This window comes from Vulpes vulpes, chromosome 4, assembly GCF_048418805.1.
Source record: "Vulpes vulpes isolate BD-2025 chromosome 4, VulVul3, whole genome shotgun sequence".
In the NCBI taxonomy this organism is placed as follows: Eukaryota; Metazoa; Chordata; class Mammalia; order Carnivora; family Canidae; genus Vulpes; species Vulpes vulpes.
The window spans coordinates 58227884-58254757 of NC_132783.1; the positions used below are offsets into that span (position 1 = coordinate 58227884).

A 26874-nucleotide genomic window follows, 5' to 3' on the forward strand; every position below is an offset into this window, starting at 1 on the left:
AGGGGGACTTTTGCCATCTACCAGGATTCTCCTACCACCCCCTCCACTCAGCCAGCCACTGCTCTTCCTTTGGCTCTGCCTCAAGGAGGCCCTTCCTGCCCGCCCTGTCCAAGGTAAGCTTCCTTCTTACTACCCCATTATTCAGAATCTCAGCCCCTTGACAATTTTCTTTGAGACTCTTAGAACAATGTGCAACTATTGTGTCCATTTATAGGTTTACTTAGGTCTTATTTGTTTTTATCTGTTTGTTTTTAAAGATTTATTTTTTATTCACGAGAGACACAGACTGAGAGAGAGAGAGGCAGAGACACAGGCAGAGAAGCAGGCTCCTACAGGGAGCTCAATGTGGAACTCGATCCCGGATCCCGGGATCATGGCCTGAGCCGAAGGCAGGCACCCAACCGCTGAGCCACTCAGGCATCCATACTTAGGTCTTATTTGTGTTTCCATGTGTTTTTCTTTTGTCTTTCTTCTTTATTAGAATGAAGCCAAATAGAGGCACATCTCTTGCTGTGACTATCAAGTGGTGAAAACATATACTAATATATGAAACGATTGAAATGAAACACTTTTGTGCTGGGCACATACCAGTTCCTAAATAAATCACAGTCTTTTTGATTAAGAGATTTGCCCAAGAGCCACCCAGTTAGTGGCCTAGAACTGGTGACCTCTTACTCTGTAAGATGCTAATGATATTTTCTATACAGACTGTTCAGTTGTCTCACTTTCCAGGCCGTGAGCTCTTCCAGGACAGGGAAGTGGCCTATGTACACAGTGGTTATTGCTCACACGCTAGGGACCTGAAATAAGACGGCATTTATTATACGGATGCCTGGGGGGCTCAATCGGTGAAGCGTCCGACTCTTGATTTCAGCTCATAACAATCTCAGGGTCCTAGGATGAAGCTCCTGCATTGGGCTCCCTGCTCAGCGAGGAGTCCTTGTCTCCCTCTCCCTCTGCCTTCCCCCTTCTCTCTCTCTCAAATAAATAAATAAACACATTTTTATTTTATTTATTTTAAAGATTTTATTTATTCATGAGAGACACACAGAGAGAGGCAGAGACACAGGCAGAGGGAGAAGCAGGTTTGTCACAAGGAGCCTGATGTGGGACTCAATCCTGGGATCAGGATCACGCCCTGAGCCAAAGGCAGACACTCAACCACTGAGCCACTCAGGCGTCCCAATAAATGTATCTTTAAAAAACAGAAGCATGTATCCTACTGATAGTGAATTTTCCACTTAATGGTACATGTGCATGTGAATAGTCTAGGCAAGTGTTCCTGGGAGAGAGGTGAGCACTCAAGAACCCCTTTCCGCTTACCGGGTGCCTCCCCCACCAGCTTCCTCTGTACACATGTCTCACCTGGGGGAACAGAAAGCAGTCTGAGGGATGTGAGGCATTCAGCTCTTCTGTTCAAACCCTATGAAAGAAAATACAACTTGCTAGGGCCACACTGATAGGAATGAAGGACATTTTAACCTCTGCTAAGCTAACTCCTTTTTAGTGGGCAGTCTGGAAGCAATTGAGGTTTTAGACGCAGTATCGTGTATCTATGTGCCTGTCTAACGATTTGATAAGTGAGGCAGTTCCCTTTCCATTCCCCTGCCCAATTTCGAAGAACTGCCGTTTCCTGTCCCGAGTTTCTGTTAAATCCCTCCTCTTGCTTTCTAACCCTGCTCAGGCCCTCTGCACCCTTCACTCACTTGTAGAATTGCTCCCACAGTGAGCTCCTTGATGTCGGTCTCACCTGTGAGAACCCACTCTCCACACTGGCACCAGGTGAGTGGTATTGAAATGCCACTGGCCACATCCGCACTCTGTCCCCTTACCCTTCACTAACTCCTCTTGTCCGAGCCACCCAGCCCCTTAGCTTGGAACCTAAGTCCCAACAACCTGGCCAGAAGGAACGTGGCCTATCTCTTTAGCATTTCTGAGACCTCAGACCAGCTGCCCAACGCTTACTTTTAAACACATACCATACCCCTTAAGTGCCTTAGGGAGTAGAAAAAGTAGAGAAACCCTAAGTAAATAAACAAAATTTGGACCTTCATAAAACGTGTTTCTGCCTAATCATAAATAAATCTCGCTGTCTAAGGGCACGAGGTTTGTCAGGCAAGTATCACAGAAAATAAATATAGTGAGATAAAATGCATTGTGCATTTTCTGAAATAGAAAAACAGTGGCCGCCAAGGCAGTAGAGACAACTAGCTTTCTTTCCTCCTGTCCCACCTCCTGACTTTCCCCACCCCTAACCCCACCCTTGCCAGCTACTGCAGCGCAAGGCTGCAGCCTCCAGCCAAGCAGTCGTACCCCTGGGGCTTCTCCTGCTTGGCCTGGGCTGCTGGCCTCTGTAGTTAACCAGAGTGGGGTGAGTATTACTGCAATACAAAATAATACCTTTCCGTTGTGTAACCTTTTGTCTTTCCCATCTTCTTTCGAAAGAAAAAAAAATATTTAAAAAATAAACGATAGAACCAGTAAAATCTTACCATGTAATTAATACAGGCCAGGGCAGAATTGAGTGGTACATATTCATCATTTGCCTCATTGAGTTTTTTGGGTTGTTTTTTGTTTTTTTTTTTAAACCCGTAAGTCTGCAGCATGCAGTTGTCTTTTAAATTCAACTTGGCAGTAGTGATTCTTAAGAGCCGAGGTAAATTGTAGCCTGTTTCTTTAAAATGTGCTACTAGAGATGCATTTTTAAGAGGGAAAAAATGTTCTTGATCATTAAAGAAGAAATCTTTGCATTACCATGAAGACTGATGTGTTTAAACAGAATATTTTAAATATTAAGTTGCTTCTAGAAAGTGTCTTACTTTACCATTGGTTTCAGGATTTGCTGTTGGAATTAGTTTTGCTGATAGGGAGGCACGATTTCTACTTTCAGTCACCTTGAAGCTTATTATTATTATCTTATTGTTAGAATTAATGCTAAATGTCTCTGTTTTTATAAAACAAAAACAAGTGATCTGGCCACTTGTTACCTTTCCCAATTTGTTACATTGTTATTATCACCAATAATACCAAGTCGGCTTTCAGTATTTTCCTTGTTGAGGGAATGATTAGCTTTTCTCACCTACATGATTTAACGGAAGAGGAAAAAAGAAGCTTTTTTTCCCTCCCTCTTTTGTCCAGACCCCTAAGGCTAGCACATTTCTTAAAAATGGCTGTTACAGGGAGGTGGGGGTCGGGAGGTGGTATTTCTGACATCTAGATGTCTAGTCTAGAGACTTTACAATCATGTGTATGAAACTTAACAGTTTCTATATTCATGAATTTGTTTGTTCATTAAAAAAAAAAAAATACCCATTGAGCATCCAGGCACTGTGGTGGAATTAAAAGTTGAATGGCCAGCACCAGCGGAGCTGTGACCCTGACTCCAGTAGGGGAGAAGGACCTGGAAACAGCTGACCTGATGGGCGTCTTTAGACATCTTAAATGTACTGGAAAACGTACCTATGGTGTACTGCCGGTCTACACCCTTTCATATGCAAATCAGTGTCAAGGCCAATATAATTATGAATATTTCCCTCAAGGATTTGCATTCATTTCAGCAGGAAGACTAAATATTTTTCTAAAATTTTCTCTCATTTATTTACTTTATTGCCCTAGCTTTATTGATGCCCTAAGGATATGCTTAGTTTACCTCCTGGGAGGTAACTGACCTTAAGAGCACTTCAATGTGTTAGCAAAATGTGGAGGAAGCCCAGCAGCCTGAACTGGCATCCCATGTAGCCATCAGTTTTATTGAGAAATTAGCACTGAAGATTGCATTGAAGCTCACTTGAGTTTAACTTGGGGGAGTGAAAATGGAGACAAATGTGTGTGAAATTAATGGATGATGCTCTTGGTGTATAGACCATGCTCTAGAAAAGTATATCTGGAAGATTTTGAGAAAAAAAAAAAAGTATAATCAAGTGTTTGTATAGTCTGCTGCCTTTTGCCTGAACTAAATTTGTCAACATGTAAATGTTTCATGGTCACCAGTAACTGTATTTTCATGGAAGTTTTGAGATCTATTTATACCAAGTAGAGCACTCAAAACGGTTTTGCTGTTTTCTGATAAAGTATTGGATGGGTCCTGGTCACGTTCTATTTATTTATCTTTTAAAGATTTATTTATTTATTCATGAGAGACACAGAGAGAGAGGCAAAGACATAGGCAGAGGGAGAAACAGGCTCCCTGCCAAAACCCTGGGATCACACTATCACACTCTGAGCCCAAGGCAGATCTTCAACCACTGAGCCACCCAGGTGCCGCCCCAGCCCTACCCGCCCCCTCCCCCACCACCCCGGTCAAGTTTTAAATTTAAGATACCACCCAAACTCAATAGCCTGCAAGTTTTTATAGTTGACTTTATGGCTAAGGACCAGCACTATCTTAGCCCTCTTTACTTCCATTACAATGGGGAATATAAGGGTGAGGGAGACTCTTCCACTTAATTAAAGTAAAACAAAATTTAACATCACGTAACAAACTTGATTGTTTACCCAAAACTAACTAACTAACTAACTAACTAACTAACTAAATAAATAAATAAATAAAGTCTGGTGGAGATGTTCTGTACTGAAATGGATATGGCTATTGGCTGTAGTGACTTCGGAGCTTTGGCCCACATTAGTAAAAAGGGCAAGTAATTCCGATTCAGATATGAGTCACAGCAATATTTAAAATACAATGCTATGCTTCATAGGTCTTCCAGTTCTTGTAGCCAAAATATTAAATCTGAGATATCTATGGGACTGCTGCACTGTGGGTGTGACCAGATACCAGATAGGCTAAGCATGGGAGAGCCAAGCCCTGTGCAAGTCCAGGAGGTGGTGATACCCTCTTCTTTTGGGATTCCTCTCTGCTGAGCTCCTACTGGAGACGAGTTCTAGAAAGGATATGAGGAGAGAAAGAATAAAGGCAAGACAGGAGTCTGGGGAAATAGACCATTGCCTAAGTGAGGGATCTGGGTTTAGGTGAGGGATTTCAGGATATTTGCATATGAATTGGGACTTTTAAGTTAACTCAAAGATTGATTCACTCAGTAATATTTCAACCTTTAATTCTACAGACAGAAATAAATTGTGGGATGAGCTGGAACAACTCCAATTAAATTCTTTCTTAGAGAGAAAGACCCTCTCTGTCTTTTTTACACCAACTCCAGAGTCATTAACTAATCAGATAATGATTCTGAGCTGGAGCACAATGATTGAATGCCACTTCTCAAAGAGATGAACGCTTGCTCCCCGAGTGTCAGAAACAGCAAGGGGAGCAGCCTTCTCTACACTGTTGGAGAAATGGATTTACTGCCATATTTAGGAGAATATTCCTTAAAAAACATGGTCCTATCCACAATTTTTTTTTTTTTATTGGACTACAGGTAAGGATGTATGTCACAAGTTTCAATAAGGTTAACTTTGTATGGTGGATTAACAGATATTTTTTTCTTTTGATGTTTTTGTGCTTTTTAGGGTGTCTTCATTGAACATTCTATTTTGGCTACATTTTTATAATTATGCGTGTTTGCAGTCAAAATTTAAGTGGTAGGGGAAATTTGAATTGAGAGGAAATGTGTTTTATTTTTGTGTACAAGTCTTAAGGCTCCACTATTTCAATACTCAAATTATCATTTTGGCTAGGCTTTCTTTAATACACTGATTTTCAACCCTCACCACACCTTGGAGTCACCTGGGAAGCATTAAACATATCCGCTCCAAAGTCACTAATCCTCTCGCCCAGACTAATGGGTCAGAATCACAGTGGACCCAAGTGGTTGGTGTTTTTAAAAGGTCAACTCTTTATGCTATGATTCCACGTTGCAATTCTTTGATCTCCATAGCACTGACCAGGAAGTTAGTTATTTAAAATTGGACTCCAAGGGTGTTTTACTGCCTTCTTCTATTGTCACAGGGGGTAGGCTTTGCTAACACCTGATATAAGCATTTTCCAGGTTCTATGGTGTACAACTTTGGGACTTTGATCCCTCCTATGATCACATGCAAATCATAAGTACATGCAGAAGAGGTATCTCTTAGCGTAACACTATCTGCTTCTTTTAAATGATCATCTAAATGACAGTTGTAGCCTGTGTTGGCCATTCTTCCTTTCTCAACTTCACTATCGGTTACTTGGTAAAGCAGGCCCAGAACTTGTATCTGAGGAAAACATAGGCTTTCTTACAGATATACCTTTATCTTATCTCCATGTTGAGTTAGGATAGCCGTTAGCTCCCTCCGTCCTACACTAGGGTGCCTTCTATTCAGATGTGTGGCCTGACTGCATCATTTAATTTTTATAACAATACATTTGCTTTATATCCCTTTTCTGCCGCATATCTGTTCTTATGCATAATAAGCAGCCCTCATGGAGAATCTAAACTCTGGTTCTCACCAAAGACTTCTTAAATTTATTTATGATAGTCACAGAGAGAGAGAGAGAGAGGCAGAGACATAAGCAGAGAGAGAAGCAGGCTCCATGCACCAGGAGCCCGATGTGGGATTCGATCCCGGGTCTCCAGGATCATGCCCTGGGCCAAAGGCAGGCGCCAAACCGCTGCGCCACCCAGGGATCCTCACCAAAGACTTCTAATTCAGACCCATTGCTGCCCAATTTTTATCAAGTCCTAGCTGGTGAAAATATTACTCATGGAGGGTTGCCCAAGAATATACATCCACGTGTCTCTCTGAACAATCTACATTTTAAATCTGATTTTTTAATCCTGGATCATCCAGATGATCAGAGATAAGCAGTTCGCTGGGATCATTTTAGCTGCTCATAGATTGCCTTCAGTGATTCTGCTCCAGCATTGTGATTTAACCGTATATTAGGAAATATGTTCGTGAAAGTCACAGTTCCGTTTAGAGATACTGTTAAAGACTTGGACCACCACATGTCATATATCATCTCCTTTTTTTTTTGAGGACCTTGATGAGAAATTTCTCTAGGTATCAATATGTTTTTATTTTATAGACATAGTCAATTTCCTAAATGTTTGCATGCCCTCTGCTTTGCCTGGCAGGAAGCCCAGAACCTCATATGCAGCCCATGTCCAGCACTGTATGGGAACCTTAAAGGAGATGCTAAATTTGCTCAGACTTTATTTTCCCTGTGACAAATTTCCTTTTTTTCTTTTTGTATCTTGTTATATATGTAAGTTTGTGAGCTGCTCAAATCTTCTTAAGAACAAGATGAGGGTATGAGTAAGTTTCTCAGTCTTGACACTGTTGGGCCAAATACTTTATTGTTGGCAGGAATGGGGGATTAAGTGGGGGATTTGGAAGGAAGAATGGGTGCATCCTTGGCCTCCATCCACTGGATGTCAAGAGCAGTTCCTGGTACTGGGAAAGTACCTTTCACATGACAGATTTATCTACAGCTTTTAGGGAAGAAGGACAAGAAGAAGAGGTCAAAATGACCTTCAAGCTTTTGCCATTTTCTCAGCCTCCTTAATACATTCAACATGCTAAGCTGCCATATTTTAGGGTAATATATCCTGAAGCCCAATACTTACTTAGTATTTTCTAGGCTATGTGCAAGTCACTGTCTTTGGGGGACCCAGATGACTGAAACCCACTTACACTCTCAGAAAAACCTGCAAATGAAAAAAAGAAAACAAAGAAAAATATAAGTGCTCAGTCTGCACATCTCTGAATCTCATATCTGAAGTTAATGTCACTTCTGAGGGCTTTCCCAATGACCCTTGGGAGAAGAAAGTGGAGATACTGCTATTAGCATTTAGAGGAAAGGCAAAAACTGCTATTGGCATTTAAAGAAAAGATAAAAGTGTGGCTAGCACCCAGCATGCTGACTCCCTCATCCAACAGGCTCTCCAGCCCATCATGAGAGTGATGTGCAAGGTTGAACAGGAGCAGGCAAATCCAACTTGGAGGATTAGGAATGGCTTCATGGAGGAGGTGGCATTTTAGCAGAGATATTAAAACAGGTAAATAGGAAAACAAGGGACAGGAGCTCACAGCAGGAACAGGATGGAGGGAATGCCTGCAAACTGGTGAGCATTGTGGCCTGACTGGATAAGAGAAAAAAATGGCAACCAAAGGACTGAAAAAATAGGGTGAGTCCTTGGGCACCCTAAAACTGTTTAGGAGTGAAAAGGCATTCTTCCCCTAGAGCCATGTATGCCTGACAGCAGATTAACAAATTTTAAGACAAAAGTAGCAAAAAAGCTGAATGAATTAGTTGATGGCAGAGTGAAAAGAGACCTGGGAGGATCCAGTGTATTCTATGGTTTTTGTCACCAATCCTTGCCTCAGTTAAATGTTTTAGTGAGCACAAACCTTTACTTCCTTGACAAAAGTAGGATAAAGGACTCCCCCGGTGTCAGAAAAATTCCCAGTTGAGCACTATCAAATATACAAATACTCCAGAGAGGGCTATGAATTTAAGGATTACCAAGCATGAGCACCATTTTTAACCAAAGGGAAAATGTTTTGGAGTGGCTTTTGGTGATAGAAATGATTTACCTTCAATTAGGAATTGCCATCACTTCAATGATGCACAATTGTTTTTAAACGTACATGTAATGGAGTTTTTATTGTTTTGGCTAAAATTTCAAAAATAATGTGATTGGTGGTATATTAGTCAAGGATCCTATTATGATACAGGCAATACTGCATTCTGTAGGTGATCCAGATAACTGTCTCCAGATACAGATCAGACCCAGGACTAACAGCAGGCTTGCTGTGATGCTTCTGGGTGGGGAGAAGCTCAAGAGGGAATTCTTTGGGAGGAGCAGGATCTGAGTGTATCTGGGGAGGGAGGGAAGACTAGAAGCCAGATACTGGTAAGTGAGGAACATCTTTTCCCCAGTCCAAGTCTGTAAAGAGAAGAGCTATATTCTCAGCTAAGGCCTAACATGGGGGCTTCAGTAAATAGGGCAGAATGCCCAGCTCCCACTATTCCATCACCCTGGGCAGTGACCAGAGGCTTTTTGTTTCAGATATTATTTAGTTTAGATTAAGAAATGTCATTTTTGGGGGGCACCTGGGTGACTCAATTGGTTGAGCATCTGCCTTCAGCTCAGGGTGTGATCCTGGGGTCCTGGGATCAAGTCCCACATCAGACTCCCTGCATGGAGCCTACATCTCCCTCTGCCTATGTCTCTGTCTCTCTCTGTGTGTCTCTCATGAATAAACAAACCTTTTTTTAAAAAATTTATCTTTTCAACCATGCATAAATAATCATTTTTAAATTTCCTGGTTTGGCTAAAATTTCAGAAATGACTTTGTAGAAGAGGAAAAATATGTTAACCTCTATCCTTCCAAATTCTTGACTAGGGGCCCTGAAAGAAAAGACAGATTAAGGAGAGAAAAACAAGAAAACAAAGAAAAACAAACAAAAAAAGTTTACACATATATCTCATATACATGGGAGGTATGCAGGAAAATGAGTAACTCTCAGAAGTGGCTTAGAATTCAGACTTAAGGATGGCACTTGATGTGAAGAGCACTAGGTGTTATACTATATGTTGGCAAATCGAACTTCAATAAAAACAAATGAAAACAAAAACAAATTCAGGCTTAAACCAGCTTTAGCTAAAGGCACTGGACAGAAAATGTGGGGGAAGCCAGTTATGAGAAAGGGAGCAGGAAAATAAAGGCTTGTCATGCAGATTTAAGTCCATACTTTTTCCATTGATGAGTCTCTTGTGGTATAAAGTCATCCCTCTACTCCTGATAGGAGAGGGGGACACTTACAAATGGAGATTTTTCCCTTATAAATGTAAATTACTTTAAAGGATAAGTTTGACTCTGTTTTCAGAGCTTCTCCTATGTGTGCTGTTTCTCAAAATAATGGATTCAGAATAACTCTTATGCCATAAAGGCATATTTTGGAATGGCATTTTCTGGTCTATACACAACATGTACAGAGGCAGAGTCCCCATGTGTTGCAGAGATTGCAGAATTCTGCTTGCGATGCAACGTAGTGGGACAACTGGTTCTAGATTCAGACTCAATCCCTGCTCTAAAAGACAGGCCTGCTGGAGGCTGGTTGGGGGCTGAAGAAGCTCAAAGTGACTCAAAGCGGGGCCTTCCCAATTGACTTTATTTACTTTGCTTTTCCAGAAATGGGTTGCCTACAACCCATGGAATGGTCTGGTAGGCAGATGAAAGCCAGAAGGAAATGGACAGAGGAGAAAGGAGGGATGGAAATAGAGGGAATGAGGAGCCTGGGGAAACCCAAGGAGAGTAATAGCCATTTGGTGTATCCCATCAGCATAGCTGAGACTGGTTGAGAGAAATGGAGCCCATGCAGGCCCTGGGGCCAGTCAGTGGGACTCCTCTAAAGATAGGACCTGGAAGATAGGACTTGGTAGGTTGGAAGAGTATGGACTTTGGATTCAGCTCACCTGCCTGGGCACCTGGCTATGCTGCTCCAGGTATTTGGTTTCAAATTAGGAGAAAAGATTGTTATGGGGCTAGAATCTCATCATGTACCTAAGATTGCTTAAAATGGAAACTAGCAGTAGAAACTGCTCAAGAAATTTCAATTTCCTTCCTTTAACCATAAATAAGCAATTGCATTCCCAGAGGAAATGCTCTTGTAAGAATTTAGATAGAAATCATAAATCATGGCCACCGTTAGTGTCCTTTGGCCTCTGCTCATTCCCTGGGGGATGGGAGACAGCTTCCTGCACAACTTAGGAAATCTCCATTGTTTTTGGCCTCCCTCAGGCCAGCTCCATTCCTGTAAATTGGGAGGCAGAAACTGCCACCATATTTTCTAATTTCAAAGTTATTCCCCAAACCCTCCAGATAAATGCAGGATGCCCAGTTAAATTTGAATTTCAACTAAAGAATGAAAAATGTTTTAGTATTAGTATGTCTCAAATATTGCTTGGGACTTACTTATTCAAATTTAACAACCTTCTTTATTTTTTCCTAAATATGGCAATTCTATTTAATCATTTAACCATAATTTCTGTTTTTCTCAGTCTTAAGCCTAGGCTTCCACTTCCCAGATTCTGGCAGCACTCTATGGGTAAAAAGAAAGATGATGGCATCACCAGGTATTGACAAGGACATGAAGCAAATGGAACTCTCATCCATTACTAATGGGAATGTAAATTGGTACCACCATTTGACAATACTGTTCGGCATTATCTACCAACCCCAGGACCCAGCAATTCTATTTCTAGGTGTAGACACAATAGAAATACATACCTGGCCCACCTAAAGATATGTACAATAATGTTCATAGCACTACTGTACCATTCCTAATAGTCCAAGCTGGAAACAATACAATGGTAGCATGGATGAATAAGTTGTGTTATATCTATATGATGATTTATTATATGTCAATGAGAATAAATGAATTATTGCTACATGGTTGCATCTCACAATCCTAATTTTGAGCAAAAGAAGCCAGACACAGAAGGACAAATAGTGCATATAATTCAATATATGTAAGGCTCAAACACAGGCAGAGGCAGAGGGACTTTCTAAGAGTAAGGAGGGCTTCTGTGGTGCTGATAATGGACTTCTTAAATCAGGCTGTGATTACAAGAACTGTTCACCATTAAATTCATCAGTAATGCTTATGATTTCTGCACTTCACTGAATGTATATAGCACTTCAGTTAGGAGTTCACCGAAAGAGTTGAGGTATATCCTAATGGGGCTTTTTTTTTTGTAGACCAACGTGGTTGGAAATGCCTCATTGAGTATATGTGTGGTTTGCTTTATTCACAGAACTATGTGTTAGATCTGTGGGAAAGACCTGTAAGACATCTATCTGCTAAGATGATGTGAAAGACCTAATAGTCACATTTTTAAAATCTTAGATATTGGCATATCCCAACAATCTGTACAATTCTAGGGTGTGATAGTTTAGGGGTGAATATGATTTGAACTCATTCATGTTTAGAAGGTGTCTGAATTGAGAAACAGGCAGATCCGTCTACTCTGATCCTAAATGTGTCCCTAGAATAAAGAAATTGGATTCTAAAGATTACAGGTGGGGAATTTTTGAAGTGTGTTCATATTTCACTTGAAATCAAAGAAGCCCAACGGAAAGAACTCCGGATTGATAGTGACAACTGTATTGAACAAAAGTTCTTTTTAAAAGGGCTATTCTGAAGATTATGATTCTGACTTTGGAAAAACTACAATGATGGGCAGTGGAAGGAATCACATGTAAAATTCCTTAAATAAAAATTTATTGACTTTAAATTTTTAAAAAAAGAAGTTGGGTGACAGGCACTAATGACATTTGATGGGATGGGATGAACACTGGGTGTTATACACTATGTTGGCAAATTGAATTTAAAAAGTTTTAAAAATAGTAAGTTTATTGAAAGAGAAAAAAATAGAACTGGAGAGTTACACTGTCCACATAGGAACAAGAAGCAGAAGGAAGAGAAAGAGGCAAGTGGTGGAAGGGGAGCAACTGGCAGGATAAGCAGGATTTCAGAATAGGATATGAACCAATCTATGGGGAAACTGGGTAGTGTCATGATCCCTGAGTTCTAGCCTTTGAAACATTGTGACTAGGAGGCCAAGTGTTAGGTCCCATTCCTTACAAGGACTGCTTGTCTGGCTACTATAGCCTCAGTTTCTATACCCCTAGAAAACCGAATCAAATACCTTTAGAAGCCCTCCAAAAGCTCAGGTGTCATGAGGCTTTTGAAGTTTTCTAACCATGTTTCTCACCTTAGCACTGTTGTTGATATTTGGGTATAGAACATTGTTTGCTGTGGGGGCTGTCCTGTGCTTTGCAGGATGTTTAGCAAAGTCTCTAGCTTCCACCCACTAGAATGACAATAGCACCTCACCCTTGATCATGACAACCAAAAATATCTCAAAGCATTGACAAATGTCCCTGGGGTGGGGTGGGGGCAAAATAATCCTAGTTGTGAACCAGTTAGCTGAACCTGTATGGTGGAACTCTAAAGGACGTTTTTGAGTGACTGCTTTCAAAACACTAAAAATATCTACCTGGATAAAGAAAGACACATGAGCACACACAGACACACAGACACATGACTTAAAAGAAAGCAACATTAGTCACAAACCACCTCCCTGTGGTTCCAAAATTCACCTGGGAAAGGATAACCTAAGATATGCTTACCTTTTCTCTCTGAGCAGGTCTGGCTCACTTTAGCTGGCCAAGGTTCCCGATCCCAGATTGGGTGGAAATAAGCATAACTGCTTTAGAGTCCCAAGAAGTGAATTCAAATCCCAGCCTTGCCACTCTGTCACTGTAGGCATGTGACTTACTTTCTGTTTCTTTCCCTTTTATCTGTGGCCTTATAGAAGAAATGCCCATATCCCATAATATACAGGAGAGTGTAAAGAAGGGGAGGAGATTCTACTGATCTCCCTCCAGGGCCAAGTACTCACTTTTATGTAACTACTACTCATGAAGAATGTATCCCATGCCAGACATCACTCTAAAGGCTTTTCAAATATCTAATGCTCCTGACAGTTTTATAAGCCACATACTGTGCACTTCACAGACGAAGACACTGAGGGACAAGGTCATTAGCTAATGATTGGAAAGCTGGTTGGAGTCTGTGGCCAGCATCAATGATGGAAACCACTGGATCGTGCTGACTGGTCCACCTTCTCATCTTTGGGTTTCTATAACGTTTCCTGTGAGGTGTCTTCATGTCTTCTTCCTGAAGAGACTGGGAAGAGGATACAGAGTAACACTCAGTCTTTGAGACAAGCCTCATGTCCTCATCTATAAATTAAGGAGGTTGGACTAGTGATCATGACCTTTCCCTAGCCCCAGCATATAATCTCTTTGCCTCAGTTTTCATGTCTACAGTAGGAAGCATATTATCAGCCTTCATTGTCTGAGTGCTTTAGTCTGCTGGAAATATTAAACAGAGATAAGTGTCAACTAGAGATCAGGCATGAACACACTTTGGAAAGCAAGCGTAAACCATTGTCATATTGGCAACATATCACACTCAGGTTTTTCCATCCATGTTCTTGGCACTTAGACTCTTTTTAGACTCTCTCTTTCTCTCATATATATAGTGATTTGCAGTTTTCAAAATGTCTTCACATAGCAGGATTTTGCTTGAGCCTGCCAAATACCAGCAATGACTAAATCCAAGTTTTTAGATTCCTACCCCATTGCTCATTTTATCACCACACTGTGTTAGCTTTATGGAGCTGTGATCCTAGGCACTGCCTGATGCTGAGTCAGGTGTATGACCTATTACTTAACATTTAGCCTCAGATAGACACAAGGGGGCATATGTCAGCTCACTGCCATACAGAAAACACAGTGTTTAAAAGGCATAAGTCTATTGACATAGTCTCATCACAGTAATACAACAACCCATGAGAAAAGCGGTACTATAATCATTTTAAAGGTGTCAAAATTGAGGAGCAGATAGGTTAGTTTACTTGTCCAAGAACACGCAGAAGGTGGGAAATAAATTTGAACCCAGTTCCTAATCATGATCTAGACACTGAGTAGTCAAAGTGCGGGCCAGTTGCCAGCAGCACTGCCACTGCAGGGGCGCCTGGATGGCTCAGTTGGTTAAGCATCTGTCTTCGGCTCAGGTCATGATCCTGGGGTCCTGGGATCACCCTGCATCAGGCTCCCTGCTCAGTGGGGAGCCTGCTTCTCCCTCCCTCTCAGCCCTTCCCCCTGCTCTTGCTCTCTTTCTCAAATAAATAAATAAAATCTTAAAAAAAAAAAAAAACAAAACACAAGCCTCTGGCCCTACTCTGGACCTAGTGAATTAGGTTCTACACTAGGTTCTACACTCTAAAAGGATACTGAGTCCTGTGCACAGGACAGTAAGAACCACTGCTGCTCAGTGTATCCACATACAGAAGCACAAAATCTATAAATAGACACATAATATATACACACAGACATACACTGTAGTGTGTTTTGTAAACATTTTACTTAAAGAACAGGAATTTAGGGGTTTAAGAACAAGTGGCAAGAGTCCCTGTGTTAGATTAGAAATTAATTGAATTAATACAAACAGTACAATGTAGGATAGATGTGATTTGTGTGTAGAGTAATTACAGCCTATACCCATTTCAGGATTCCTATCAGAACTGATTCTTGAGCCTCCTCACTGGCCTTTTGTCTTCACACCAAGCACAGCAAATTTTATACTTACTGTAAACTGCTGACCACACAAATAAATGTTTCCAGGGCTCTGCAAAGGGTAATGAAACACTGGAAGAATAGTTAAAATATAGTCTTTGCCCCGGAATAATTTTTAGGGTTGGAGTCTTGAAAAGAATTTTAACATAGTTTTCCATCTTGATACATTAGCTAAACTGATTTGTTTGGTTATGCAAATTTTTTCACCAAAAGCAATGTTTCTTCTAAGAAGTAATTTTCTATTAAGAATATAGTCTTACTGGCATATTTTTCTTTAATGATACACACGCAGCAGCAACAGCTACTTGTACATTTTGTGTAATGATTTTCCCAGTATATATTTTGAAGGTATTGGATAATTCAACCTTCAGGCCAGAAGTATATTTGTAACATTCAATATTGTACACAACATTACCTGTGCAATTTATTCAAATTTCGTGACTATTTTTCAGATAGTACATTGAGCTCACAGCATGTGCCCACTCTGATAAGACGGTAGTGGAAAAGATGTCATAGTCCTCCTAAATAATCAGAGAGGAGAAAGATCTTTGGATTCCAGTGAAATGTTTATCTAGCCCAATAGTTTCAAATGTAATCCCTAGTGTGATGTGACAATAATTATGGAGCCTTCTCAATTTGGTTGTTTTCCCTTTGTGTCATAAAGCAGGTTCTTGATAATAAATATTAGAGGTAGACTTCTAAGGCAGTCAAAGTGCCTTGGCTCTTATCGTCCCATGATTATTCCATAATCACCTGTCGGGGAAATCAACTGATGATAGCCACGGATGTCAGTGTAGACAAAATCAACCAGAACAAAGAGCAGGGCAAGGGAGGAGCTAAGAAGAGGACTGGGAAGGGTGGAAAGAGAGTGAAATGACCAGTAAGCAGTGGTCTCCAGAGCTGTCTACATCACAATCACCTCTGAAAACTTTTACTTGCCAGGGTCCACCCCAGCTACTGAATCAGAATCAAGTCTGTGTGTTTTCAAAAAAAAAAAAAAAAAAAAAGTATGTGTGTTTTCAGCTAAGCACTAGGGATGAGCCTAGTGCACAGTCAGGATTGAGATGTACTCTGGGAGCATCTTTGACTTGGGCCTTCCCTTGCTACATGGAGCAGGTGGACAGATAATGGGACTGGATGTTTCCTCGCACCTGATTAAGGGAAGTGTTTGACATGAGCAGGGGTCAAGGCTCCAGAGCACAACACATGGTTAGATATGAAGCAGTAAACAAGAACGTTTTAACATCAGCCTTTTTGAAACCAAATACATGCTCCGGAGTTCTGACTGGGTAGAGCTTAGGAGACTTCATTTGATACCTGGATGAAATCTGAAAAGTATAGACCCCACTTTGTTTGAGAGACACTATTTCTTAGTGGTTTTGCAACTATCGGACTTTTCTGTGAAAGCTTAAAGTCTTCCCACCATTTTTTTTCAGATTCTTGCCTGACAATTTCACAAAAAAAGTTAATCTTTTTTTTTTTTTAAGGTAACCTAGGACATCTGTTAAAACTTTAGCTATCAGGATACCAGTAGCAATTAGGCAATGAGGACTGACATTAGCTAGGGGCATCAGTGTAATGACAACTTTCTGGAGAAGTAAAGAACTCTATCTCACAAAGTTCTCAAGAAGCAACTGAGATCATGTCCATGCAATAGTGTTGTAAGAGTCGTTACAAGCAGTATTAAATAAAACACCTCATACGCAAAATAGACATTGTTCAGGATGGTTGTCTTGAAAATAGAAGGAAAAAAATCATCTTGCAGATTAAAAGAAAATAAGATCAGAACAAAAGGGGCAACAAAATCCCCCCAGAAAACCTGTAAAATGAACCCTCACTCCACTTCCTTGAAATTTCTAATTACCAAGTATCAATAATAGACTGTTACCTATGTCTTGCTAGTTCGTTGAGTGTGGCCAACCCTAATCAGGAGAAGTGTGATGAAACATCCTCTCGACTAAAATTTACATGATATCCAACCAACACAGGTAGGGTTAATACTTTTTTGGTTTTGTTTTCACAGGCAGTGCCTTTTGGAACTTAGTCTTAAAAATGAATCCAGTTGTTTCGCAGCCAGGATATGGTACAGGAGGGAGTATGATGAATAGCGACTGGCAAACTGGCATGTTTGACTGCTTTGATGACCTGGGGATTTGTAAGTGTACCTACTTATTGCTTCTCCTGGATTCTAGGAGTTCAGGTTCCTGACCTAATAGAACTCGTCTACTTACCCTGTCACTGAGCTTCTGCTTTACTCCCACTCCCAAGTTGGGTCCAACTCCCAAGCCCATTGGGTGGATTTAACCACCAGATGTGTTTTGTTCATCCTATACTTAATGATATCTCTTCAGATAGCAATTTAAAAATACTAGGAAACATATAAAAGTCAGATTTCACATAAAAATCTGACTTTCCATTCTAGATTGCCAAGTTCTTTCAAAAATTGGAAAATCTGGAAAGATGAGCCTTCATTACATATGGCAGAGTTCAGCTGCTGCTTAGCATTAGCTGATCCCACTAAAAGTGATTCTCATTCTACAGCTTGCCATATTTATTTGTGCCCACTGCTGTCTCTTTTGTGTTTTTTCCAATCTATTTCACTCATTCTACCTGTATGACCTTGAGTTTGTGATCCTCGTCCAGACCAATTGCCTTTTGCAGTTTTTCACCTCTTATATCACCATGCTCTTGACACGTTGCTCTAGCTTGTCTTCTACTTACCTCTACCTTTTCTGACAATGCTCTCTGTGTTTTCCAGCTGTCAGTGACATTCTTGCAACTCTTCTCACTGTTCCATCTCAGGAAGCACTGCAGGCTTTTAGCTTTACTCACTTCCACTACAAAACACACTTTTGCGTGAGAAATTTTTTCTTATTTCAGAGTCTCTTGCCATATGGGTTACAGACATTCTCTGTGGGGGCTCATCTTGACATTGTCTGTGAGAAACAGCCTCCTTTTTTTGTGTGTGTATGATGGAAGTTGCAGTTTCTTCGGATATCGCCTTCTGCTTAAAAACAATCAGTTAAAAAAACCACAGACTCTCTTATCTAGGGTACAGCCATACCAGAACTCCACCCCAGCACTTTTCAAAATAGACTTTTACTCCGAGCATATTTGAGAACAGTTTCCTGTTTGTTGTCATTTTCTTAGGCCCTCTTTCCTACAGAAACTCTGTAAAGTGAAATTGCACTCAACTTTTTAAACAACTGATACCAATGTCCCTTAATTTCTGCTTGCTTCCAACCTCATGATGATGATAGAGTCCTTTTGCCCGAATAACCATCTAGAATCTATTTCCTCTCTTTGTCCCTGATGATTTCTTCACTCGGTGTTTCCTGACCCTCAGTGCCCTCCCACAGTTTTTAGAGGGCTTCTCAGACATCCTGACGCCACAAACTTCCTCTGCAAGCATGACCCGAATGTAACAAGCGCAGGGAAGAAAGATAATGTGAACATGCTGAGATTCGCAAGGCATGAGCTTCTGCAATTAAATGTGACCTGCTGTAGTGACTCACGAATTATCCCCAATTCCTGGACAGATGGCTCTAGAAGCAAGGCCCAAGGAGCCAGAGGATGACGTTGTTTTCTCCGAGCGCCCATTAAAGCCATTTTCTGAACCAGCATCTTGTCTGAAAGAGGTGTGATTTCGTTGAAAGTATGATGACTTACACTAACTCTTCTGTGCGCCTCCCCCCCCGCACCCAGGCCTCTGTGGGGCTTTCTGTCCCCTGTGCCTGTCGTGTCAGATCGCCTCTGACATGAACGAATGCTGCCTGTGCGGAGCGAGCGTGGCCATGAGGACCTTGTACCGCACGCGCTTCGGCATCCCGGTGAGTCGCCCGTGGCCCCGCGAGGCGCCAGGCTCCCTTGGTCTGAGCGCCGGCTGCGACCGCCCTCCTGGCCTTGGCGCCCCGGCCCCGACCTTGTCTCGGCTCCCGGCCCACACCCGTGCAGGGGCTCACAGGGCCGCGGCCGCCCACAGGTGGGACAGTTCGTAAGAACATCTTACCTGCGCGCGGCAGGTGTGTCTCGGCCCCAGCGGCGAGGCGCGCAGGGGAGCCTTGGAGGGCCCGCAGCGCTCCGGCCGCCTTGCCCCAGGCCCACGCGCGGCTCTGCCAATCTGCAGCCTGCACCGCAGTCTGTTAGGGAGCCGTGGGGAGAAAAGGGCTGTGTGGTCGGCCCCTTCCGAGCGGGCCGGCTGCCTCATGAGCCAGTGCGCATTCATTGAGCCTCTAGACCCTGGCTCCGTCCTAAACTGGTAGGCATGCGTCCAGCGGGGTCTGCCGCGTGCACGGAACATGTGGGGTGCTGCTCTTCTGGGTGCTAGAGACATCTCAGTGAGCAAAGCAAATCGAAAGCCCTGTCTGCGTGCATGTAGCTTACATCCTTTTTCTTCTTACTTTTTTGAGACCTCTCTTTTAACAAACTCTCAGACTTAAAAGTCGCAGAAAGAATACAACAAAAAAAGAAAACGAATTCCTGAATACCCTGCACCCACGTTCCCCAAATACTTTAAAGTCTTGCCACCTTTGTGTTGTTTACTCTTTCCTCTACCCGTTTGCCTATTCTGTTTTTCTGAAGCATTAATAGGAAATTACAAACTTGATGTCTTATTACCTCTTTTACAGCATGTATTTCTTAATAACAAGAACATTCATTTATATGACCGTAATACAACGATCAAAATCGGGGATTTAACACTGATACAGTGTATTAGCTAATCTGTGGATCTTACTTAAACTTCACCAATTAACCCAATGACATTCTGTGGATGAGAAGAAAATCAACCTGGGATCACACATTGTGTTCAATTGTCATTCCTCTTTCATCTCCTACAGTAGAAATAGTTTCTCAGTCTTTCCTTGTCTTTTTTTTTTTTTTTTCAAGTACAGATCAGTTATTCTGTTTTATCCCCCAATTTGGTGTGCCAAGTATGTCCTCATGGTTAGACTTGGGTTTTACATTTTGGCAGATCCTCCACAGAACTGATGTGATATTTGTTGTGCTTCATACCAAGAGGCACATGACATCAGCGTATCCCATTATGATTGTTTACATTGATTACCTAGTTAAGATAGTGTCCACCAGGATTCTTCACTATAAGGTTGCCATTTTCCCCTTTATAATGAGTAAGGACCTTGTAGAGAGATAAAATACCCTATTCCTCATCAAACCTTGATCCACTAAGATTAACATCCATTGAAACGTCTCACTTGAATCAATTATTACTATGATGGTTGTCAATGGTAAAGCTTACACTCTAATAGGAGAAGATCACTACTGTGTAACCAAGTAAAAACCTTATAGGATACTGATAAGGTGGTACAGAAAAAAATAAAGAAGAGGAGTAGAGAATGTTGAAGGATTCTAATGTTATTTTATTATTTTTTTCAGTATCATAAAATATATTTTTATCTAAGCAAGATTTATCCCCTGGGATGCAAAGATGGTTCAATATCAGAATATTCTATTTATAGATTCAAAAAAAGAAAAACCGTATGATCAGCTCAGTTGATGTCTGAAAAATATCAACAAAATTCAATAGCCATCCACATTTTAGAAAGGGAGTTTTAACTTTAAATGGGGTTATCAGAGAAGGCCTTGGTACAAAAGTAAAAGGATGGGAAGATGACCCATCTGAGGAAGAGCCAGGCAGAGGAAAGAGTGTCACTCAAGGCTTTAAAGGAGTATATCTGGAATGTTCCAGAAACTGCAAGGGGCCAGACAGGCAAGAATCAAATGAATGAGGGGGTGGGGGTAGGATGTCATAGAAAAAGATGACATTAGAGCGAGACTTAGAAACTCTAGGCCTTTGAAAACCATTGTAAGAACTTTAGCTGTTGCCATGAATGAGCAGGGAAGCCATTGAAATATTTTAAATAAAGAAGTGATATGATGGATTCTTTTCCTGGAAACTGCCCCATAGGAACAGAAGCAAGTTATTAATCTCCCTAAGCCTTGACCCCCTCACTGATACATAGTTATAATGACACCTCCCCTTTGATCATGTAGCAAGAGTCATGTGAAATAATGTATGGAAAGGGCATAGCACAGGACCTGGCATGCAATAAGTGCTCAGTAAACAACTATTTTTATTTTTGTACTTTTCTCAGAGAATTACTCAGCCACTTCCTCAGGGCAGAGGTGTGTTCAGGGCCCTGGCCTCATTTCTCCTGTGTACTTGCTCAGCCTCCTGACTTGCTCAGTGCTCAAGGCTGCTTTCATTCATGCTACCTGTAAGGCAGCATAACACACAGGGGTTCTTAACCTTGTGCCTGGACCTTGAACTTCCTGAATTGTATGCAAAGTGCATGCATGTGTACTTATGTATATGGTGTGAGGGTGTGAGGGTAAGGTTCTCAAAGCAGCCCAAGACCCCAACATGGTACCTAGGAAGGGGCACTGAGCTGGAACCTGGAGATAAGTGTTTGGGAACAGCTGAGCAAATAGCTAACTTTTTGACTAATAAGTCATGTGATGGCATCAGTTTTCTCACCTGTCATGAGGAAGCTGTGCAAGATGATTTCTAGGCCTAAGATTCTAGATATAGTAGGTTTCCTAGACACACAATGAAGCAGTTTATTTATAGGCAGTGTATCTCTATTTCCTTCTTAGAACAGACCTAAAAATAATTCCCAGGACTGGTTTGTATCATTCAGGCTCTGTGCTTTGTTTTCCTTTCACATCCATGCAAACTTTTATGGGGCTGCTACAATGCAGCCTCTCTGATCTGCCCTTCACTTTATGGATACATCCCTTTGGGCAAGGCAGGATAGAAGAAGGAAGAAAAGAGACAACCACTGATTGTACTACCATAAGCTGGGGTATTATCTCACCTATATTTGCTCATTCACTACTGGCAAACTCTTGTGGTGCAGGAATTGTTACTTCCCTTTGTAAATATGGAAACCATATCTTGAGGTCACAGAACATGTAAATGTTGGAATTTGGGCTCAAGGTTATCCTAACTCCCAACAGTCTGGTTTTTCCAACATTATATCTTGCCTTCCTGAGAAGGAAGCCAGCCATGTACCCTAATTCATTCATTTATTTGTTCAGTGATTCCTAAATAGTGCTCATAACAAGACAACTTCCAAACAAGTAAAGCACCAGTTCATTTAACCAAACAGAGTAATGAGTGCAGAATCTTTATTTCTGGCACCCATTTCTTGAAAGGGTGTTCTCTGGTCAAAACAATTATGTCTTTTGTTAACTTCAGCATGGTATAAACCTATAGCTCATTTCTTCTCACTGTGAACAAGGAATGATTTTTTTCTTCTCTGTATCAACACTGTGTAACGTACTTAGAATCAGGGTTTATTTTCTATAGGTTTCCTAGGTTTCTCAACAAATAATAATGGGGATTTTTTCCCCCTGAAAACTAGCTGGGGTAAAAGACATAGATGTGCTGGAACAGCCAAGTAATTAGATCCTCATCAAATAAGAATACTTTCTTCCTTGTGACATATTATAAGTGTTTAATAATGCTGGTTTAATGAAGGCTTAAAAGATAAAAAAAAAAAATTAAAAGTAATAATGAATTAAAACCAAAAAAAAAAAGTACTATAAGTAAAGGTTATCAGGAAAAAGAGAAGACAAGGGACAAAATTATTCTTCTCCAAATATTTATTTAATTAATTAATTTCTTTTAGAGAGGGGGAAGGGAGGGGAGAGGCAGAGAATCTCAAGCTGACTCTGCACTGAGTGGGGAGCCCAATATGGGGCTCCATCTTGACCTGAGCTGAAACCAAGAGTTGGACACTTAATTGACTGAGCCACCCAGGCATCCCAAGTACTGAATTATTTTCAAGCTTAGTACCCATTCTTCCATATCATGAGATCACAGCATTAGATTTTTTAAGACTGCTATTTGTTTGCTCTTTTGCCCCACATGCTTATTCTGTTAGATAACAATCAAAATCACTGTAACAATGGGAAAATTTTTTGTGTGTAAAACATAAATCACTCATAATTTCACTTTTTAGAAGCTCCTGATTATACACCACCCCTGCCCCACCCCGTGAGCTCACACTGTAAACTGGGAATTAAAGCAAACTTAATATTTTAAAAAAATAAGCCCTGTCAAATAATGGAGTTCAAAATTATTTCCATCTGTCAAGATACACTGTAATAAAATCGGGTTATCAGACTATAACTCCCTGGTTCACCCAGTGCCTCCTGCAACCAGAACAGAAGTCCCTTCAAGGGTATGTTTCCCAGAAGGTCATTGAGGATCCAAATGGACCCTTCTATTTAGAGGGCCCTCAAATCCTTGCAAAGCACCCTATTCTATGGCTTTCCGAACAATATTCATTCTTTTCCCCAAAATTTATGTATCTCCCCTCTGCTCCAAACTTCCTCCATTGCAGAACTTGAGAGATGTCAATGAAAATGGCTAGAGGGATACAATGTGGGCCTTGGTCTGGCTCTGCTCTCAAACTACAGAAAAACTGGTGCATTTTACAGCTGGTTTTAAAGGGAAGCATTTCAGAAGAGATGCTAAAGGACAAAAGCTATCTTGAACCAGGAAATCATTTGAAATTGTGTTATACTATGGTAAGAGCGCTGACTTGATAAAAGAAAGACCAAGTGCAGCTACCACTTTGTTATGTAATCTGAGCAACTTATTTACCTTCACTTGATCATCAGAAAAATGGGTATAATGAGAATTCTCATGATAAACCAGTAGCATAAAAGATACCTTTTAAAAAGTTTTAAAAAGCTATACAAGTACAAGGAATTGTGTCACTATATTTATGGGCTATATGCTGATCCACTGTTTGTTTTTTAATAGGGATCTATTTTCAGTGATTTCCTATGGCTGGGATGTTTCCCTCTATGCACCCTTTGTCAACTCAAGCGAGATATTGAAAAAAGAAAAGCAATGAATGCTTTCTAAAAGGCACTTGGTAAGTTGGTGGGAATTGTTTGATTCACATATATCAAAATGAACTCTCAATAACATCCTTTATTTCTTTGGTCCTCTCTCACAAATACATGCAACACCCCTTGCAAAATGGAGGACAACTCATTTTTAATTGCTAGCCTACACCAACAGTTGGTAGTCAACCTCCATGGGCTGGAAGGGCTAAACCTGGAAGGATAGGAAAGAATTTGAAGATTTGTTAGGTTGTCTACCACAGGAAGAGTGGCTGTGTGAGGTACCAAATGAACATGCCACATATGAACCATGTGTATGTTAACTAGACCATGATTTTTGGTAATCAAGTTATGTGTGTGACCAGACATTCATTTCCCTAAGTTTAGTTCCTAGGTCTGCTCTACCAACACTAACCAGATGAGGTTTTATACTAAGTGTGATTATGTAATGTGCCTAGTTCTGTGTTCTTGACAACACCAGAATAGTAACATAATAATCCTTCCTCCAAAGTGACAGGAAGCTATTTAAATCTCTATAAAGTGGGGATCCCTGGGTGGCTCAGCGGTTAGCGCCTGCCTTTGGCCCAGAGCGCGATCCTGGAGTCCCGGGATCGAGTCCCATGTCAGGCTCCCGGCATGGAGCCTGCTTCTCCCTCCTCCTGTGTCTCTGCCTCTCTCTCTGTCTATGATAAATAAATAAATTAATTAATTAATTACTTAAATCTCTATAAAGTTAGTGTGGACCTTTCACCCAGTCATCCAAAATTCCCAAAGCCCCCACTATGAAGAAGAGTTACTGACTTTTTGGTGGCTGTATTGTCAAAGTTGGGTAACTGCTCAGTTACCTATTTCCTAGCTCCCCTAGTTACATTTTTTTTAATTTTTTTTAAATTTTTATTTATTTATGATAGTCACAGAGAGAGAGAGAGAGAGAGAGAGAGGCAGAGACATAGGCAGATGGAGAAGCAGGCTCCATGCACTGGGAGCCCGACGTGGGATTCAGTCCCGGGTCTCCAGGATCATGCCCTGGGCCAAAGGCAGGCGCTAAACCACTGCGCCACCCAGGGATCCCCCCTAGTTACATTTTTAATCTGAGTACCTGTTTCTCTCAGACAAATGAGTAATAGTTTACTTGTCCTGTCTTTCAATCTCTTATTGCCAAGCCCTGTGGAATTTGTAATCAAAGTTCAGTTTTCCCTTGGAAATGGCTATTATCTATAAAATCCTAGCTCCCATCAGGTCCTTGGGAATGTTTGCTCAGGATGGTACATTCATGTGTATGATAAATTGTCACTGGCCCATCTGTCTCTTTCTTAGCTATTTTGCCACATACCTCACAAAATAAAGTCCTTCTTCATTTTAGTTCATTTCATGTTTCATTTTCATACCATTTTAGTATCCTAGCATTTGTCTTCCGATTGTTTTAATGGCTTCCCTCAAGAACTAATGTGCTTTATTCACTCTCATCCAGAGTCCAGATCACTCTTTTTCCTCCTTATACTCTACCTCCCGAGAATTGACTGTTGTCTCTCCAAGCAAGGACATTTGTTAAAAGGCCCATATTAACAATGACTTGGAATCTGATGTCAAAGTAGTCCTAGAGGAAGGAGGATGTGACAGTTTACTGTTATAGTTATCCAGTTAGTGACAAAGATCATTTGGTATTCTCTGCCTCTTGGAGACTCTTACCTTGGCATGGTTGATGATACATGGACATTTGTTAACAGAAGCTAACTTTGCCAATCTACAGAGCATTCTATTGCCAGTTCCCTCAACCACCTAGCAACAATGCCTGACACCTAGTAGGCACTTAATAGATATTGTGGAAGAACAAACCAATGCAGCTTTCAAGCAAGGAAGCATAATGAGGCTCTAACCTAGGAAACTCCTCTGAAACTTAACTGATGATTGTGACTCTTTCTAATACATTGTGCTGAACCAGGGGCCATGGTTTGATGTAGATTGCAAATATGTAGCAATTTGGCAGTAGGGGAGGAGTAGAATGGAAGTTTTGATATTTGAACAAGGTAATGTAAAGAAAGACGAAACTGATAAATCCTAATTTGTTCATTCATTTATTCTCTCTTTTCTTCTTTTTTTTTTTCCTGATTTCTACAGGTCACATTCACAATGTGGTGAAAGAAATGCTAGAATGATATACTACATCTGTTGAGTGCTATCTCACCCCAAATCTTAGAAACTAATTCAACTAATCCTGTGGTTTCCAATGGCTTCAAGACATTTTTAATTTCTAGTTTATTTCAGAAGAAATATATTTCCAGTGCTGTTCTGGATGACTGCTATTAAAAAAATAATGTCCTTGGGGTACCTGCATGGCTCAGTTGGTTAAGCATCTGCCTTCAGCTCAGGTCATGATCCCAGGTCCTGGAATCAAGCCCCACATCAGGCTCCTTGCTCAGGGGGAAGCCTGCTTCTCCCTCTCCCTCTGCCTGCTGCTCCCCCTGCTTGTGCTCTCTCTCTCTCTGTCAAATAAATAAAATATTTTTTAAAAATTAATGTCTTCAACATTTCTTGTCTTTTGATACAGCTTTATGAAAAATTACAATATGATTTTTTAAAAATGAACCCAAATTTGTCAAAATATTAAATCTGAATGATGGGTACGTGAAGAGTCTTCTTTTTTTTAATGATAAAAGGGTTGGGGTTTTTTTTTTGGAAGTATAGTTGACACATAAAGATTCTTTATTCCACTTTACTATATTTATATATGTTTGAGAACGTCCAGAATAAAAAGTGTTTTAAATGTTGTCAAGTGAAAGGCTTTTCTAATTTTAGACTTTCCCACCACACTGAGCAATCCCTTACCCTAAGAAAGGGTGGTATTTTGATCCACTATCAGCCTCCCTTTGGGAACCAGGATGCCATTTGGCACTTCTTATAGCC

At 40.9% G+C, this 26874-nt stretch overlaps 1 protein-coding gene and 1 non-coding gene across 3 annotated transcripts; both read left to right on the plus strand.

The window, feature by feature from the left end:
- LOC112919619 (placenta-specific gene 8 protein-like) lies at positions 1-26487 on the plus strand. Of its 2 annotated transcripts, none has more exons than XM_072755774.1 (5): positions 1-113; positions 17114-17245; positions 18796-18920; positions 23885-23999; positions 26089-26487. In XM_072755774.1, the coding sequence occupies exons 2-4, from the start codon at positions 17143-17145 to the stop codon at positions 23987-23989; spliced, it is 333 nt and encodes a 110-aa protein (XP_072611875.1). In that variant the 5' UTR covers positions 1-113; positions 17114-17142; the 3' UTR covers positions 23990-23999; positions 26089-26487. The 2 variants fall into 2 exon arrangements, with proteins under 2 accessions (XP_072611875.1, XP_025853852.1); XM_025998067.2 differs by lacking the exon at positions 1-113 and adding an exon at positions 2256-2371.
- Positions 11607-11740, plus strand: LOC112919779 (small nucleolar RNA SNORA18). Its single transcript, XR_003234972.2, has one exon. It is a non-coding gene; the product is annotated as a small nucleolar RNA SNORA18 (small nucleolar RNA).
- Positions 26488-26874: the final 387 nt, after the last annotated feature.